Source organism: Adiantum capillus-veneris, chromosome 21 (assembly GCF_014529385.1).
Source record: "Adiantum capillus-veneris isolate H3 chromosome 21, ASM1452938v2, whole genome shotgun sequence".
NCBI classification, from domain to species: Eukaryota; Viridiplantae; Streptophyta; class Polypodiopsida; order Polypodiales; family Pteridaceae; genus Adiantum; species Adiantum capillus-veneris.
In genome coordinates, this window is record NC_140951.1 from 2,904,303 (window position 1) to 2,920,859 (window position 16,557).

At 42.0% G+C, this 16,557-nt stretch overlaps 1 protein-coding gene across 1 annotated transcript; it reads right to left on the reverse strand.

Annotated features, from left to right (window-relative positions):
* Nucleotides 1-6,988: 6,988 nt before the first annotated feature.
* On the reverse strand, nucleotides 6,989-11,967 carry LOC147430463 (pentatricopeptide repeat-containing protein At3g57430, chloroplastic-like). The gene is made up of 4 exons (XM_086493090.1): nucleotides 11,610-11,967; nucleotides 11,097-11,149; nucleotides 10,423-10,667; nucleotides 6,989-10,339 (listed from the first exon to the last, which is right to left on the reverse strand). The coding sequence occupies exons 1-4, from the start codon at nucleotides 11,806-11,808 to the stop codon at nucleotides 7,339-7,341; spliced, it is 3,498 nt and encodes a 1,165-aa protein (XP_086349216.1). The 5' UTR covers nucleotides 11,809-11,967; the 3' UTR covers nucleotides 6,989-7,338.
* Nucleotides 11,968-16,557: the final 4,590 nt, after the last annotated feature.

Consider the following 16,557-nt stretch of genomic DNA (forward strand, 5'->3'; position numbering starts at 1 on the left):
TTAACGCTCACGCACATTCCTATCACCTAAGATAGATGCCGTATTATTTATTTGGTAGAGTCAGGTACCGGGCTTGTCGGTCCAATAGGAAAAGGGTAAGAGTGATCGCCGATGAGAGACGCACTCTAACTGGAACATTCAAGGGATTAGTTGGCTAAGCATGGGCGTCCAAGTGTGAATTGGGTGAGCTCATATAAAAGTCAACTAAACCTAAAATTCACTCATTCTCTCATTTGTGCAATTGAAGAGTGCTCTTGCTCCATCTCCATCTTCTTCTTCTTCACCTCCTTGTGTGTGTCTATGTGTTAGAGAGAGAGAGAGAGAGAGAGAGAGAGAGAGAGTGTGTGTGTGTGTGTGTGTGTGTGTGTGTGTGTGTGTGTGTGTGTGTGTGTGTGTGTGATCGAGCATTGCGATGGCGGCATGATGGCGGTGAGGCGGTTAAGCGCGGCGTAGCTGCGTCTCCCTCTTCTTCGCGGCGAGGAATCCTCCACAACAGCAAGCGTAGAGCGGTGAGTGACACACCATTGCCATCTTTGAGCTTACTCGTTTAGGCTAGTTGTGTGCTTGGAGCTATTTGTGGCTCACACACAGTGTATTGGCAAGTTCCTTGCATTGACATGTGCGACAGACGCGCACATGTACTTCTCATTGTGGTTCTTTATGTAGATGATTTGCTGATCACTGGACCAAATGAAAGACATATTGCTGAATTTAAGGCTGATTTGAATGCTACTTTCAAGATGAAAGATTTGGGGCTATTGCATCATTACTTGGGCATACAATTTAAGCAGTGTGATGGCGGTATTGCTTTGTGTTAGAAAAGTTACATAGAAACATTGTTATGTAAGTTTGGACTTGAGGATTGCAAACCTATTGCCACTCCCATGAAAACATGTTTTGAGTTAAGTCTACATGATGCTGGTGATCCTACTGATGTCACTCTTTACCAAATTGTTGTTGGTTGCCTCATTTATGTATGCAACACGAGGCCGGATATTTAGTTTGCAGTCTCACAGGTCACCAGATTTATGCATAGCCCAGGGTCTAAGCATTAGAAGGCTGTCAAGAGGATTTTTTGCTACCTTAGTGGCACTTTACATCTTGGCTTGTTATATCCCAAGGGGGATCATTGCCCCCTGACTTACATGCTTTTTCGGACTCAGATTGGGCTGGTTGTTTTGACACACGACTGTCACAAGTGGTTTTTGTTTCATGCTTGGCAGTTCATGTATATCATGGTTGAGCAATAAGCAACCGACTATGGCCACTTCTAGTTGTGAGGCTGCGTACAGGGCAGTCTTCACAGCTACGGTTGAGTGTGTATGGCTCAGATGCCTTATGGTTGATTTGGGTGTTGGATAGGACACTACCAACTCTATCTACACTGACAGTCAGAGTGCACTAGTAGTTGCAAGGAACCCAATTTTTCATGCTCACACAAAGCACATTGAGGTGCATTACCACTATGTCAGGGAGAGACTCTCAGCAGGAGAGATCATCTTGGCTTATGTGCCAACACAGGACAACCTTATAGATCTTTTCACAAAGGCATTGTCTTGTGAGAATCTTGAAGCTTTTTGCAAAGCTTTGGGCTTACTCCCCTTTGTGGACTGATCATGTCCTTAGGGCATGGCACTTCCCTTTACTCATGTGCCAGCTCTCATTCACCGCATCAGTCCAGGGGGGATTTGTTACCATATACATGTGGTAGTGATGTGTGTGAACACACTAGGACCACCGGGGCATTTTTTCCCTCTTTAGGAGGTTTTCCCCCCCGTGCATTGTATATACGCCCATCACTCTAGGGTTATCTATCTTTCCATTGCATACGAAGTAACACACTCTCTATTGTGTGCCTTGAGCTTCCTTTGTCTTTTCCAAGCTATGTGTGTTTCTTTGCAACCCTAATTTCAGCACCATAGCTTCTCTGGAACTCGTAGATTAAGGATCTAGCCTTGCTAAAGCACCAAAAAGCATGAAAAAACTCTTTTTTTTTTTCAAAACTGAACCAAGCGTCCATTTGACCTATTGGAACATGGAAACGACCTTGCTTTTTACTTTAAAACCTTACAACACAATCAAATAGACAACCTAAACCAAAATTTTACAAAACACACATTAGAATCTATTTTTCTTACTCTTAAAAGAGAAACAAAATTTGGGGATCTTACAACTTGGAACAAATGGTACTTGACTTTATGAAAGAAGAATGCATTGAAGAGGTCACTATTTGCAATGCGATAATCATGGTTTTGTTGTATGCGGATGATGTAGTGCTTCTATCACACACTTTAGAGGCTGCACAAAAGCTTATGGTTGTCCTTGAGAACTTTTGCTTGCATAATGGGCTGATTGTGAATGAATCCAAAACAAAGGTTATACTTGTGAAAATCAACCATAAGGAGAAGCCATGCATTGTGTATAACAATGAGACACTTGAAGTTGTTGAGAGATTTAAGTACCTTGGCCTTGAGGTTCTGGCCAATCACATGGCATGAATGTGCTATGCATCGTTTGGAAGCCAGAAAGAGAGTATATTATGCATTTGAGAACATGTCTAATGTGAGAAACATCAAGTGTTGGGTTCTCAAGAAGTACCTTTTTGACACATTGGTGACACCGGTTCTTCCTTATGGAGTTGAAGTGTGGGGCGGGAGCATCTCAAATTCTACTTGGAAAGGGTTTGAGAATGTCCAAAAGCATTTTCTTACAAACTTTCTCCAACTTAAGACACAAATACCATATATGCTCCTACTTCTTGAGTTGGGATCTCTTCCAATTTTGGTTATGGGCATGGAAAGGGTTGTGGAGTACATGACAAAGATGCGTCAAAACCCCTCACATCGACTTCCTACAATTGCATGGGAAGCAAGAAAAAAAGTTTAAAAGGTGCATAAAAGTAAGATTTTGAGTACAGGATGGATGCCATATATAAAGAAATGGGTTGGAAGATGGGAGGCATTACATGTGCTACATGATGCCTCAATAAACTCTCAAGTGAATGAAGCTTTTCTACAACACTAATGTATTATAGCTTGGGAGAAATCTGGGGGGTCACGCTTCATACATTACACCACCCATATTGCCTCCAACTACAAAACCATGTTCTTTGCTGAAAGAGGAAATCGTACTCACCCTTACATGCTTGAGCCTATCCCCTTGTAAGAGATACACACTATCGCAACCATTCGGCTTAGCTCCCACTCCCTTCAATGCAAGACATGGTGTTGGGGAAATGGAGAAGAGTCAAATCAAGTGTGCACATTATGGTCACTGCAAGTTCAAAAGTCTGAGTAACACACACTACTAGAGTGCTCAATTTTTGGTCACATCTAAACTTGCTTCCCTCACATTTTCAGCCATGACCTAGACCTACACACTTGCCTAGAAGTATTACTATTGAGTCTATCAATACGAAGATAAGGCTTGTTGTACAGTGATGGGTTGTATATGCAAGCCAAGGGGTAACCTCTTAAAGAGGGATAAGAGTGTTGATGGTCCTAAGTGTGTTCACACATGTGACTACCATAATATGGTAACAAATTCCCCCTAAAGTGATGCAATGAACATGAACTGGTACTGATGTATATGGAAGTGCCATAGCCTATGTGAGCAGTCCACAAAGGGGAGTAAGCCCAAAGCTTTCTGAAACGCTTTGAACTTCTCCATGAAGCAAAGCCTTTGTGAAAAGATCACCAGGGTTGTCCTACGTTGACACATAAGCCAAGCTGACCTATCTTACAATCTCCCTGACATGATGTTAATGCACCTCTATGTTCTTTGTGCACGTACGGAACACTAGGTTCCTCACAATTGCCAAAGCAATCGGATTGTTAGTGAAGATGATTGTGGCAAACAACACCCAATTTAGTCAAAAGGTGTATGCGTCAAACTCACTCAACAATAGGTGTGAAAGTTGCCTTGTACTAAGCATCACAACTAGAACTGGCCACTATAGGCTGCTTCTTGCTCAACCAAGACATGCATGAGCTCCTTAGCATGAAACAACAACCACTAGTGGGCACTCATATGTCATAGAAAACAGTCCAATTTGAGTCTAGAAAACATGTGAATCTAGCACAACAATGATCCCCCCTTGAGATAAAACAACCCAAGATGTATAGTGCCACTAAGCTAGTAGAAGATTCGCTTAATTGCCAATAAATAGTCAATAGTGGCAAATTATTTAATTGCTCCCAAAGAGTAAAATTCACCAACTTGTAGATGCTTTTGATTCTTATTTTCTTGCTTTCCATTGTAGCCTTTCAAGGCCTCAATAAGTGCATCTTCATATGGACTCACATTTGCAAAGCAAGCACACCTTGTGTCTTTAGCATGTGCTTCTTCATTTTGCACCCCGGTAGGCGTCTCTTCTTCCTTAGGTAAAGTTACTAGAATGAAATCCTTTGCCTATATCATCTTTTCTAAAAATTCATGTGACTTTTCTTGGTCATGTAGTATCTACAAGGGGAAATGAGACCAACTCTAATAAAATGTTAAGTTTGACAATGTTGGCTTCACCTATAGGTGCCGAGGAGCCTGTCTCTTTTATCCAAAATGTTCGGTATTCGAGCAAATTTATTCACCGTCTCTCCTAGGTAGTGCTTCCTTTACACCAACTCATACATAGCAACAGTAAGGAGAATTAGCAACTATTTAGGGATGTGTAGTGATTTTTTCATGCTACACAAATGCAAGCTACAACCATTGAAGTGAATGTCCAATTGGAGTTAGAAGTGCAAAAGTGGTCTATAAAAATCCCCTTGTACATAATATATTCCATGTTACTTTTTGTAGGTATGGTGTAGAATAATGTCAATTGGGCTCATGGTGAGTTCCAAATCATAAGAGCTATGAGATTAGTGAACCTTAGGTGATTAATTATGTGATTAGAGTGCTATTAGTTTTGGGCACCCAAACAATGCATATGCAACTCGAGGTAAAAACGACACTTTGTAGGTGTGAACTCACCTTTTGAAGAAAAAATGATAGAGGTTAGAGGGATCAGAGTCGGCCATAGCAAACTGATCAACGAAATAGAGTCAGACCGGCAGACAGGGTTAGGGGTACTCGATCCTTGTTTGTAGACTTGTAGCAAGAGAGAGGATTGATGAGGCAAAGAATCCCCGAGATAGACCTCCTGATGTGAGGTTACTAGAGGCTGATCTACAACAATTGAATAGTTAAGCAAAGCATGAGCATGAGCATCGGCAGGCAGAGGCGTTTTGGGATCAGCCAGATGACAAATGACAATTGGAAGTTTGTAACGGATGATGCTTGGAGGTATGTTAAGATGGCAGAATGATGGATCCTCCCCCTTCCCATTGAGGCTCAAAAGCTTCCCATGGAAGAGCTCAAATGGTTTCTCTTTCATTTTGCCCACATGGAAAGGTTTGGACGCATTATGCATTAGATGCCATCTCAAAGACCACCATCAGCTTGGATTTCATTTGTGTTAAAGTGTGAGAAGACAGTGGTTTTAGCCTCTTGAATTTTGGTATACTCTCAAGCTGCTTTGGTGTTGCTTTCTCAAAGCCCAAGATCACCTAACCCTTTGTTTTTTTGTTCATTAAAGCTTGGATGCTATGATTTATTGAGCTCATGAGGGATTAAGGCCCTTTGATGCATGTTGTTAGACATTGAATGACCTGGTGATTGTGCCATTGAGGGAGCAAGGCAATTCTAGACATAAACTATTGCTAAAGAATGGCTATCCATGAAATATCCTTCAAGGCAAAGTTAGGGAAGACCCGATTTCATGCCCAAAATAGGAGAGGAGGCATCATATGTTCAATCTCTAGAATGGGTTGTATATTGTTCTCATCGAAATGTAATTACAAATTTTTGGTTTTTACGGGGGAGGGAAAAATCTTATGAGTACTACATAGCTTCCACAGATGGATATTCAAGAGAATAATCAAATGTATACTCAATTGTTGGGTCTCCCAACAATTGAGTATACATATGATGGTTGGGTCTCCCAACCATCATATGATGGACCACTGGTGCAGGTACCCATTATAATAAGAGGACTCACGGTGACGACACAACTTTTGCCATTGTTGGGGACTACAGCTACGCGTTAAAAGGCAGTGACTGGAGATCTCTCCGTTTTCATATGCCATTTGTGGGATTTAAACTATTATAGTTACTTGTACAAACATACAACGTTGAACCTGTTTATCTGGATACAATACCCCTAAATCAACCTTGGGAATTGAAATGCATGATGCATGTATAGGGTAGGAATGCTTCGAGCGAAGCCACGTTGAAACTTTTCACTTATTGTGCTACTGAAAAAGATTGCATCTGATGGGTGAGATTGTAGGATTCAAGAATAATTAAATAGACCATATACCCTTTTCTTAGAAGGAAGCCAATCTGATGAATACAACGGTGGACGAGCTAGTATAGAGACACCATTTGAATAATAGTAATTTTGGGGGGGGAATTCACATATCTTAAAAGGTCAAATTACATAATACCGAGTTTGATATTGTTTAGATTTTATCTTGATGCTCTATATGAGAAAATTCAGCTCCAATGCTGTTTGAGAGATTAGAAACACTCAAGCCACTGTAATACTACACGATCTAGCAAATCACAAGAGCACATAAGCAAGATTCCAAGCATATTCCAAATTTTCGTCTCTAAAAGGGAATGTATGTGTTTCCAATGGGCACATGTCTCACAGTTGGCTCCGTTTACGTATTTACTGTCAAAAAGTTTCATTGCTTGAAAGAAATGCCAGCCAAAGAGCAGAATACTGGATGCATTTTGAAAAAGGAAACACTTAGCAACCCTACATATGACAAATTGGCAGTTTTGAATACCTAACTTATTTGAGTAACAATTAACTAACCTGAAGCAAGAAGGGTTAGATTGATAGCTACCTAAGGAGTAAAAACCTGACATTGTCTTTAAAGAATAAGTCACTAGGTGAGGAACACACAGTAGAGAAATATGTACACAACAAAACTGTCCGAGAGAAAACAAACTACACAAACTTGCTCTATACATCCTTCCAATAACAGAGACCATCTTTGACATGGACGCCTTACTCCCAGTATAACAGAAAATGCCACAATGCATCTCCGATTCGAACATCGCTTCTGTTAAGGATCTTCACTCGAACCTTGATAGCCATATTTACATCAAATGTCATTTTGGCACTCCCATCTTGGGATATGGTTAGCCTCACAGTAACGGGACAAAATTGACCTTTCACCTGGAAAACAAGGCTGTCTGGCAAAAGATGTGAACTAATGATAGCCCGAACATAGCCAAGACAGGTAAAATGATTCTACTGCAACTATGCAACAGCGAGACTTGATTGTTTTAATAAAAATCATTGCATGAGCACTCGCCCGCTTTGAAGTGATGGATACGATACGCGTCTCTGATTATTATGTCACGCTTCTCAATTTTTGATATAATTTTAGTGGCATTGTGACAATCTGCACACACTCGCAAATTTTTCGACACCCGAAGAGTAGTGCCAGGGGGTGTATTAAGGAGACCAAAAGCAATAGCAAGTTTTTCACAGTGACCACACAAAGCCTCTTCTTTGGCCTTATCAGAATTTGGACTCCGTTTGATCAGCCTACGGCCATCCTTGAAAAACATCTTCATCTTCTCTATCTTAGCAGTGAGTTCAGTTCCACGCATAAGTGCAACCTCTTCTTCACTCTCAATCACAGCTGCCCCAGGATTTTTCCAAGCATCAAGAGCTTTATGCAAAGCATGTGCTTTGGTAGCCTCCGCTCGCAAAGCCTCATTTACATACACATCTGACAGGAGCTCATCATCACGCAAATAAAGACTACCCTGCCAATTTCCCAAACTTGCATGAGATCTGAAGTTATTGAGAAGAGAAGCCCAGCTCTCCACATCGGAAGGGAGTAGGAGGCTTTCTAAAAGGCTGTCTGCCTCATTCAAACGTCCGGCACGCTCAAGCAGACCAATAAACCAAGCATATTGATTCATAGTAGGCGTGACATGAAACTTCTCTTTCATCATCTTCAAAACCCCGTAGCTTTCATCAACCAAGCATTTCTCGTTACAAGCAGTTAGAAGGGAATTAAAAATTGCAACATTGGGTTTCTCCTTCTCATTCAGATCTTGAAGGCATTCGAGCGCTGCACTATAGCCCTTGATCTGAGCTACAGTATCCAACCAGAAATTCCAGGTTGCAGAATCCTGCATTGGTAATTTTTTAAAATGATTCCGTGCCACTTCAACACCTTCCAGCTTTGCATACATGCCTATAAGAGCCCTGCATAGAACTTGATTTGCTTCTAAATCCCTCTCAATCATGAGAGCATGAAGACGCTTGCCATCCCTTATGCATCCTGCGCGGGTACATGCTTGGAGTAGAGGAAGCACAGAGGTTTCATTACAACTCAAACCTTCCTGTTCCATTTCTAGAAAAAGATGAGATGCTGCCTCATGCTGACCATGCTTGACCAGTGAACGCAGCATAGCATTTCCTGAGAGAATATTTGGCTTCACGTTATCAAATACCATGCAAGCCTTCTCTAGAGTCCCAAACTCAGAATACATATCCACTAACGCACTGCACACAAATGGATCTGTATCCAATCCTCTTTCTTTTATGTGCTCATGAATCATTTCTCCATTCACCAAAGATCCACCTCGGGAGCAGGCTTTTAAAAGACTTGCATACACACCATTAGACAGCTCAATTCCAGTTTTCTGAAGTTCCTCATAGAACTGCAGAGCCTCTTGGCCGCAACTATGCTGAGCATACCCTGCCATCAATGCTTGAGCAGCTTCATTGCTCCGCAGATTGTCAAATACTAGCCTAGCATCAGGAAATGATTTAAACTTTGCATACATGTCAATCAGTGCAGTCCCCACAATTTGCTGAGTCTCAAGTCCCCTCTCTCTCGCTTGCTCATGGATCCGTTTACCCTCGCTCAGATTTGTCATGATGGAGCAAGCATTAATCACAATCGCAAAAATGGCTGCATCAGGTTGGGGCCCATCCTGCTGCAACTGCTTAAAAACTTCGAGAGCCCCTTGTGCATCACCTTGCTGAGTATGCGCAGCAATTAGAGCATGCCAAGGTAGCAACTCACCCTTCGGAAGTTTCTTGAAAACTGCGTGCGCTTCGTCAAGAGAACCTCCACACTTGGCATACATCTCAATTATCGCTGCCCCAACTTCCGGTTTGTCAAAAAAATCCCAGTAGTCACTTGTTTTATGAAATTCTCTGCCTTGATCCAGGGCGTATTGGCTAGTACAAGCTTTCTGAAGACCAACATATGAAGGCCCATTCACTTCCATGGACTTCTTAACCATATTTTCATAGACTTGCACAGCATCATGTAGCTTTCCAAAATGTGCATATGCCAATATCATTGAATTCCATACAACTACTTCCTTTTTGGCAGACTTTTCATATACCTCAACTGCGTCCACCAGGCTCTTACACTGGGCATACATATCGATAAGGTTGCTCTCAATCAACACATCAGTGTTTAGCTTGCATTTGATAATGTGACCATGGATTGTCTTCCCTTGTTGAAGAGCCCCCACCTTGCCACAAGCTTTAAGAGCACCCATAAAGGCAACATTGTTTGGCTTCACATTTGCCTTTATCATTTGCTGATACAGTTTCAATGCCTCATCAGGATAACCTCGTTGTGCATAAGCTGCTATTGCAGCACTCCAAGTAATGGGATCCCGCTTGGGAGACAATTCAAACTCTCTCTTCACATCAGCAAGGCTCCCACATTTTGCGTATGTGTCCAGTAGAGCACCGGTCACCATACCCTCAGGCTCGTATTCTGTTCGCGACAGATGGTGATGGATAACCTTTGCCTCATCCAAAGCTCCAACACCAACGCAACCTTTTAAAGCACTAACAAATACAAAATCATCAGGTTCACCATGAACTTCGACCATCTGATGATAAAGCTTGATAGCTAAGTCACCCTGTCCATGCTTGGCATTGGCTGAGATTACTGCATTCCATGTGTAAATATTTGGCCTAGTCAATTGTGAGAAGACTTCATTTGCTTCATCAACGCTACCTAAAAGATTAAACATCCGGATAAGATGGCTTCCTACAAAGGCGTTGGGCTGAAAGTTGGTTTCTTGGACCAGCTTCCAGACATGCCGAGCTGAATCTAGACCTTTCTTTGCAATAACATGCTGTATTACAAGAGCCCATACATTGCTGTTTACGCGCATCCCCTTTGAATGTATGTCCGCTTGTGCTGCATGGGCCCCCTCCCAATTTTCCTCTTCTATTAACTTTCTGAAATTACCAAAAACACCAGCATATCCAATCTTGTGGTGTTCAGGATTGAAGCTGCACCCAGATTTAAAAAAATTACATATAAGCAGAACAAACCAACAAACATGTCCATAAAGTGATAAAAAAGATATGCTTGCCTCAGTTTAGATTCCACGGCCACTGGCTCAACTTCTGCAGCACTATCATCGTTCCCCATGCTCTCTGATGAGGCGGATCCATTCTCCTTGAGTAAGTCAGCTGTGCTAACTGTCTCACTAACGGTGGCTGTGGTTGCTGCTGTACTGTATGGTCTGGCATCTGTCCTGCACAAAGTAGAAGGATGCTGTCGAAAACACATTCTTGGAGCCAAAGTCTCAGACCCAAGCGAACAGCTTTCCAGTCCCTGCAAATGTGACGACATTGCCCACATCCATGAGAAAATTTCATGGCAGCTGCCAAAATCATAACCACAAGATGCTAACTGGTACAACCTTGTACTTTCTGTCAATTCATAGCAATAGAAAGTGACAGGTTAATAAGGGAACAGTTCACAATCCATGTGACATTGATCAAAGGATGCTAACCATGCTTCTCAATGGATCCCCCAAATTCAGAAACGAAGGGGGTCAAATCCATGCAATAAGCCAGCTCAACGGCCAGACGAGATTTTTTCCAAGCTACATACTTATAATTGCCCTGTATATCCTGGGAATTACTCCACAATACATGCCTTGGTAATGCGTTGCAAAATGTCACTATGACAAGTTATAATGGAATAGCTCACAATAGCCACTTTAGTATTGAATGTCATACAGTATCACTTGTGAATTACCTTCTTAGCAGGCAGAGCAGCAAACAGGCTTGATGATTCCACTAATCTGGCATCTGCGCACATAAGCGGTGGACTATTAGCCAAAGCTAGCATCATTGCACATACACCCCGAAGTGAGGAAATATGAGACAAAAATCATCCTGACATAACCACCTAGGGGTTCAAGAAACTCGTCAAAATTGCCTATGCAAAGTGTTTGAAGAGTGGGCAACCATCAACTAATTGACACTATGAATTAAGAACAAGATCACTTGGTGTATTCAGAGACTCCTCTGGACCACTCTTGATCAATGCACATGACAGAAAGGCACAATATATATCTGTAACCTGTTGATAGAGTCCTCTTGACTCATCAATGCACAAGGCCGGAAGTATCATCAGGCCCATGCATCCTATCATGCGAAACCAGCTGAAACCCAGTACTATGCAATAGTCTAGATGACTTACTGTACCCAATCCCTACACGATTCTCGGCAATAAAAAAAACCGAATGACGCAAAAATTTCTCACAACCGGAAGCAGCTCCAATGCTCGAAAAGAAGGTGGCAACAGAGTTCTGAAAGCCCCATCCGCAGCCAGGCACCAGAAACAAGCTGTGGGAGCTGCCGTTCAAGCCGCAAGGAAGAGGAGTTGGAGCGACCCTGCGAGCAGATGACGAAGAGGGGACGATCTTGGTCCTTCTTAATGCAGCTGACACTACGGTCCTCACCATGTCTCGAAGCCGAAGATCAGACAAACCCTAGCCTTCACACTGTCTGTCCCTAAGACATAACCAGTTCCCTAGCAGGAATGAAGGAAAACCTTTCGTCTGAGTGGCACCTCGCCCGTCATTTACACCAATTCAAACTTTTTTCACCCTATAGTCCTAGAATTGATTAAGAGGAGGCGTTAATGTCACGTTGAGAGTGAAAGTGTACTCATTGTGGTAAGCAAAGTCCAGACTTGACAAACCAGGAGACAACCCTCAGGATCCAAATGCGCATGAGGTTTGAGGGAATAGTTGAAGAGCACTTATTGGATTTTGCAACAAAATAAGGGGAATGTAAGGGTGTGAATCATACACTTTGGAGTGAAGTGAAGACTTTCTAACAATGCTAATGCCAAAAAGGGTTATTGCTGGTTAGGTGGAATACAAGATGTCCTCTTTATAGTGCTTGAGCTCTCTCTCACCATAGGTTTATAGGTACCACACCATAAGTGTTGTGCTAAGAGTTTTAGCCCTAATTTGAGGCCCTTTTTGCTCTAATAGAAGTTCATAAGTGAAAAAGGTGGGATGCAGTATTTTGATAAAATATCTTAATTTTGCTCATTGTACATGCATTGTGGCAAGCACTTTTGAGTGCTGATGATAGTATTGTCTTCGCATTGATCAATTTTCTAGATTGCACTTCTTTTGGTGCTTGTTTATGTGCGGACACTTCATTGATGTACGTTGAGTGCAGGTTGCCATTGTATGTGACATTGTGGAGCCATTTTGGCATTACTCTTTGGCATTGAGTAGTGGTTTTGGTTTATGGTTTTGAGTCCCCTTTCAGTGACTAGTGTGATTGAGGTTTACTCCCACTTTGCCATATTTTAATTGATAGATTTTTAATCGTAACACCATGAGCTTGGGTGAGCTTGCGTTTTAATCCTTGTAGGCACATCCTAAATGCAAGCTCGCCCAAGCTCGTGGGGTTATGATTAGAGTGCTATATTTACGAATCCTAATCTACACACTACACTAGTCATCAACACAACACCTTAATCAAACACATAATATGCAGTCAAGTGATTAGAGAGCAATTACTTCTTAATACACACACATTAAGACACTAATACACAACTTTAATGAAAAGCAAAAGAGAAGCAATAGGACTCAATTTTAGTGTGTGCATTAATCGGTTTGTGAAGAGAGTACACGCGACTTCAAACCTCCACTCCGTCTGTAGTAGTTATCCCAGGATCACCATCTCGGGATTGGACAGAAAGTAGGGTCGATCCTAAGGTGCTTAGGCGCATTGCGATACGTTGTTTCATCATGTGGCCTCTTCTTGAACCACTTCTTGCGCCAGAGTATTGTGAGTACTTGGTGTGCAAAGATGGAAACATCTTTGTAATCTCCTCGTTGATATCGTTTGAGGGGTGGTAAAAGCTTCTTCTTCCATAGTATAGCCTCTTGTTTCATCAGTGGGAGGGAAATCATCTCGTGGCCAAAAAATTTGACCAATTCATCTGGCTTTATCATCAATGAGGTTGCAGATTCCAAGACCTTGAGCTCACATAGCATGAATTCCTTGTGAGAGGGGTCTAATCTCTGCAAATTCACTTCTTTAATCTTCTCTTGCATCTGCTAGATTTGCAGCTTCTTCAAATTCTGGTAGCCCACCCTCAATAGATGTATTGGGTAGGTCCACCGAGGGAAGGTAGACTCTTGCAGGATCTGGTGCTGATATTATAACTTGTTGAGCAGGAACCACTGATTTTGCTTTAAGGGCATTGATTTCCAGTTCTTTACTTTGTAGCTCGTATGGATGCTTTTCAGCTTGGGTGGCGAGATGTGCTTATGCATTTGCCAACTGTTCTTTTAGCTCCTTGATCTCATGATCTTTTTGACTTGAAGGGCCATATGGCCTGCTGTCATCACTTGGCGGTCATATTTTTCTTGTGCCAGCTCTTCTAGAACAGATGGTGGTGCTTAAGAAGTGGAAGCTGGAGCAAGCATATCTTGCATTGCCAGGAGCTGGGAAATGTTGGGTTTATGGCCTTTGGCCAAATGCCAATAGCTGGTGTGAGAACTATCTCCTACTCTTATGTGGAAGATAAGCCTTTAGCATCTTAGATAGTATCCTTGTGTGCCTTTATGCAAGTCAAAGGCTGAACCAGATACTCATCCCTAGCCTTATAAATAAAAGGTCTTGTTGTACATATTCAAAGCCTATGCTATGCTAAAGGTATTGTATTATTGAGCACCTTTTTTGTAATGAGTATATATGTGCCCGCCGACCTACCCCGGGTGCCAAGTGTATACTTACCTTATTTGCTTACATTTTCTATGGCATACCACCTGCAGCTCAAATGCCTCATCATTTGGATGTCGAATCGTTGATTGCCCTCGATTTTGCAATTTTGGTCTGTCATAAGTTGGTCCGAATTCTAACATGTGCTAAATCCCTCCAAACTTGACATGCTCGAAGCTCTTGCTTTGTAGATTCGGCGTTTGCTTTCAAAACTTGATTCTGACTTTTCTGGCTCTGTTTATTAATTTTTTATCCTACTTAGGTTAAAAAAGAAAGAAAATTATTATTAGTCGGCCAAAAGTTCATCCAAAATTATTCCTTACCTCTTAGGTACATACTTTCACTCTAGGCATCTTGTCCATCAAAATTTGTCATTATAGATGTTTATTATGCTTGATAAGTGTTAAATTCTAATAAAAAGCAAAATTTAAGAGACAAACACACTTTATACACTATACACATGATCTTTCATCATCTTGTAGCTTTTCAATCTTGTAATAAGTGCTCAAGCTATTATTACTCCCCCTTCCCATTCTGAGTCGTCCCGGACGAAGGTTGGTGGCAAAAGCCCTTGCATCCATAATCGGTTTTAATGGCATTTCATTACGTCTCATAGGTGCTTTGGTTCATTTGCACTCATCACATCGTTTCACATGTTGTTCTACATCCATATACAGGGCTGACCACCATATTCCTGCAAGAAGTATCGCTTTCGCAGTTTTGTCTACAGAAAAGTGACCTCTTACTGGTCTGGCATGTGCTTGCTCAAGAATCGGTAGGTACTCACTTTTCGCGGCACAAATTCTCAAATTATTATTATTTCCTCTGCAATAGAGGTGATTTTCAACAATTATGTAGTATTTTGTCTCCCTCTGGATTGAGTTTTGTTTGGATCTGCTCATGTTCTTTGGCAAGACTCCCTTTTTTAGGTAATCCACAATGTATTTTCCCCACTTGGGTGCGCCTGCTAACCTGAACAATGTAGCATGTTCAATCGGTACGTAGATTGCACAAGCGTCACGTGAACTAACATAGTCATGAACACTTCGTTGCATATGAGCACAATACACTCCAAGTCTCATCAATCTATATAACGTTTTCTTTTTTGCATTGTAAATCCTCTTCGTTTGTACATGAGCCTACCTCAAGGACACATTTTTCTCCTCTGGCTCTATACATAGCCTAAGTATTCCATCATTTCCTTGCTTATATAGCTGTCTCACTATTATCACAAGTGAGCGTGTTTGCTCAATGAATGATGGTTGTCTTTCAATCTAGAGAGAACCAATAGTGAGCAATGGTATTACATGTCTGATCCACCTCGGTATCATTGAATAGATATGAGTTTGGCAAATAATCGTCAACTTTGAGAGGTGCTTCTCCATGAGTCAATCGACACAAATGGTCCTCCCTTTGATGCGTAGTCCCCCTTTTGACTACTACTATGAAATCAAACTCTAGCAATATAATAAACCATCAAACAATTCATCTTGATTGCATGGTTTTTTCACCAAGTACAATAGCGATTGATGGTCCACAAAAAATACAAATTTGTTCGTGAGAGCTTTTTGACGGTGTGAGCGGGATGAAAACACACACAGCGCCTCTATAACGACCCGACACACACTCTTGGAAAGATACACACACACACACTATGGGGCACCACTCGGCTTAGACAACACACCTGGCCGAGACAGGGAACACACCTCTGGAGTGAGAGGAGAGAAACTATCCACTTGTCCACTCCACACACACACACACACACACACACACCCAAAAAACTCAGCTCAAAAGAGGAGAATTTCTGATGTTTAGATACAAATGAGCTTGGGCCAACACCAATGGGGCAAACAGCTCACACAATATGGGTAAAAGATACCAGATACAATCACAAATTGGAGAAGAAGCTTCACTCACCGGAGAAGATTACACAGAAAAACAGCAGAAAAAGAGTGAGGAATTTGGCAAAATGGACAGCGCCATCGCGTCCGGAACGGCCCAAAACCCCAGTCTACAATGTCAAAGTGCTCAAATCCGACATCGGATGAGCAGTTTACGGCCAAAACAGGCTCCAAAATGAGCAAAAACACACCTGCGGTTGTTCCTCCTCTCTTCTCCACGTTTTTTCTGGTCTTCTCTCTGTTTTTTCAGTTCCCACACTTAGCTTTATTACTTGGGCACCCTTGGACTTTTAGATGACCTCAAACGGACCCCGAACATGCCAAAAACTGACTTCGCAGTGCATAGTTGTCACCTTTTTGCATCATTCGCACACCTGGCACTCAGCTTTTTTCCAATAATGCATCTCGCCACCACGCGAAGTGGCCCCAAAAAGTGGTCCTAATGATGACCTTTCTGCATAACTCTCACCAGAAAACACCCACGTCGTGTCCGTACTCATCCGCGTGCAAATATTGACCTCGTTCGCCCTCCTGACGCCACTAGATGCCATCTGACGCACC

Excerpts from the sequence above, each read along its gene's own strand:
- LOC147430463 (XM_086493090.1), bottom strand. The coding sequence starts at position 11,808 with ATGGTGAGGACCGTAGTGTCAGCTGCATTAAGAAGGACCAAGATCGTC. Across the intron at positions 10,668-11,096 it reads CTGCTCTGCCTGCTAAGAAG|GGACTGGAAAGCTGTTCGCT; the intron begins GTAATTCACAAG and ends TCACATTTGCAG. Across the intron at positions 10,340-10,422 it reads GCCGTGGAATCTAAACTGAG|CTTCAATCCTGAACACCACA; the intron begins GCAAGCATATCT and ends ATCTGGGTGCAG.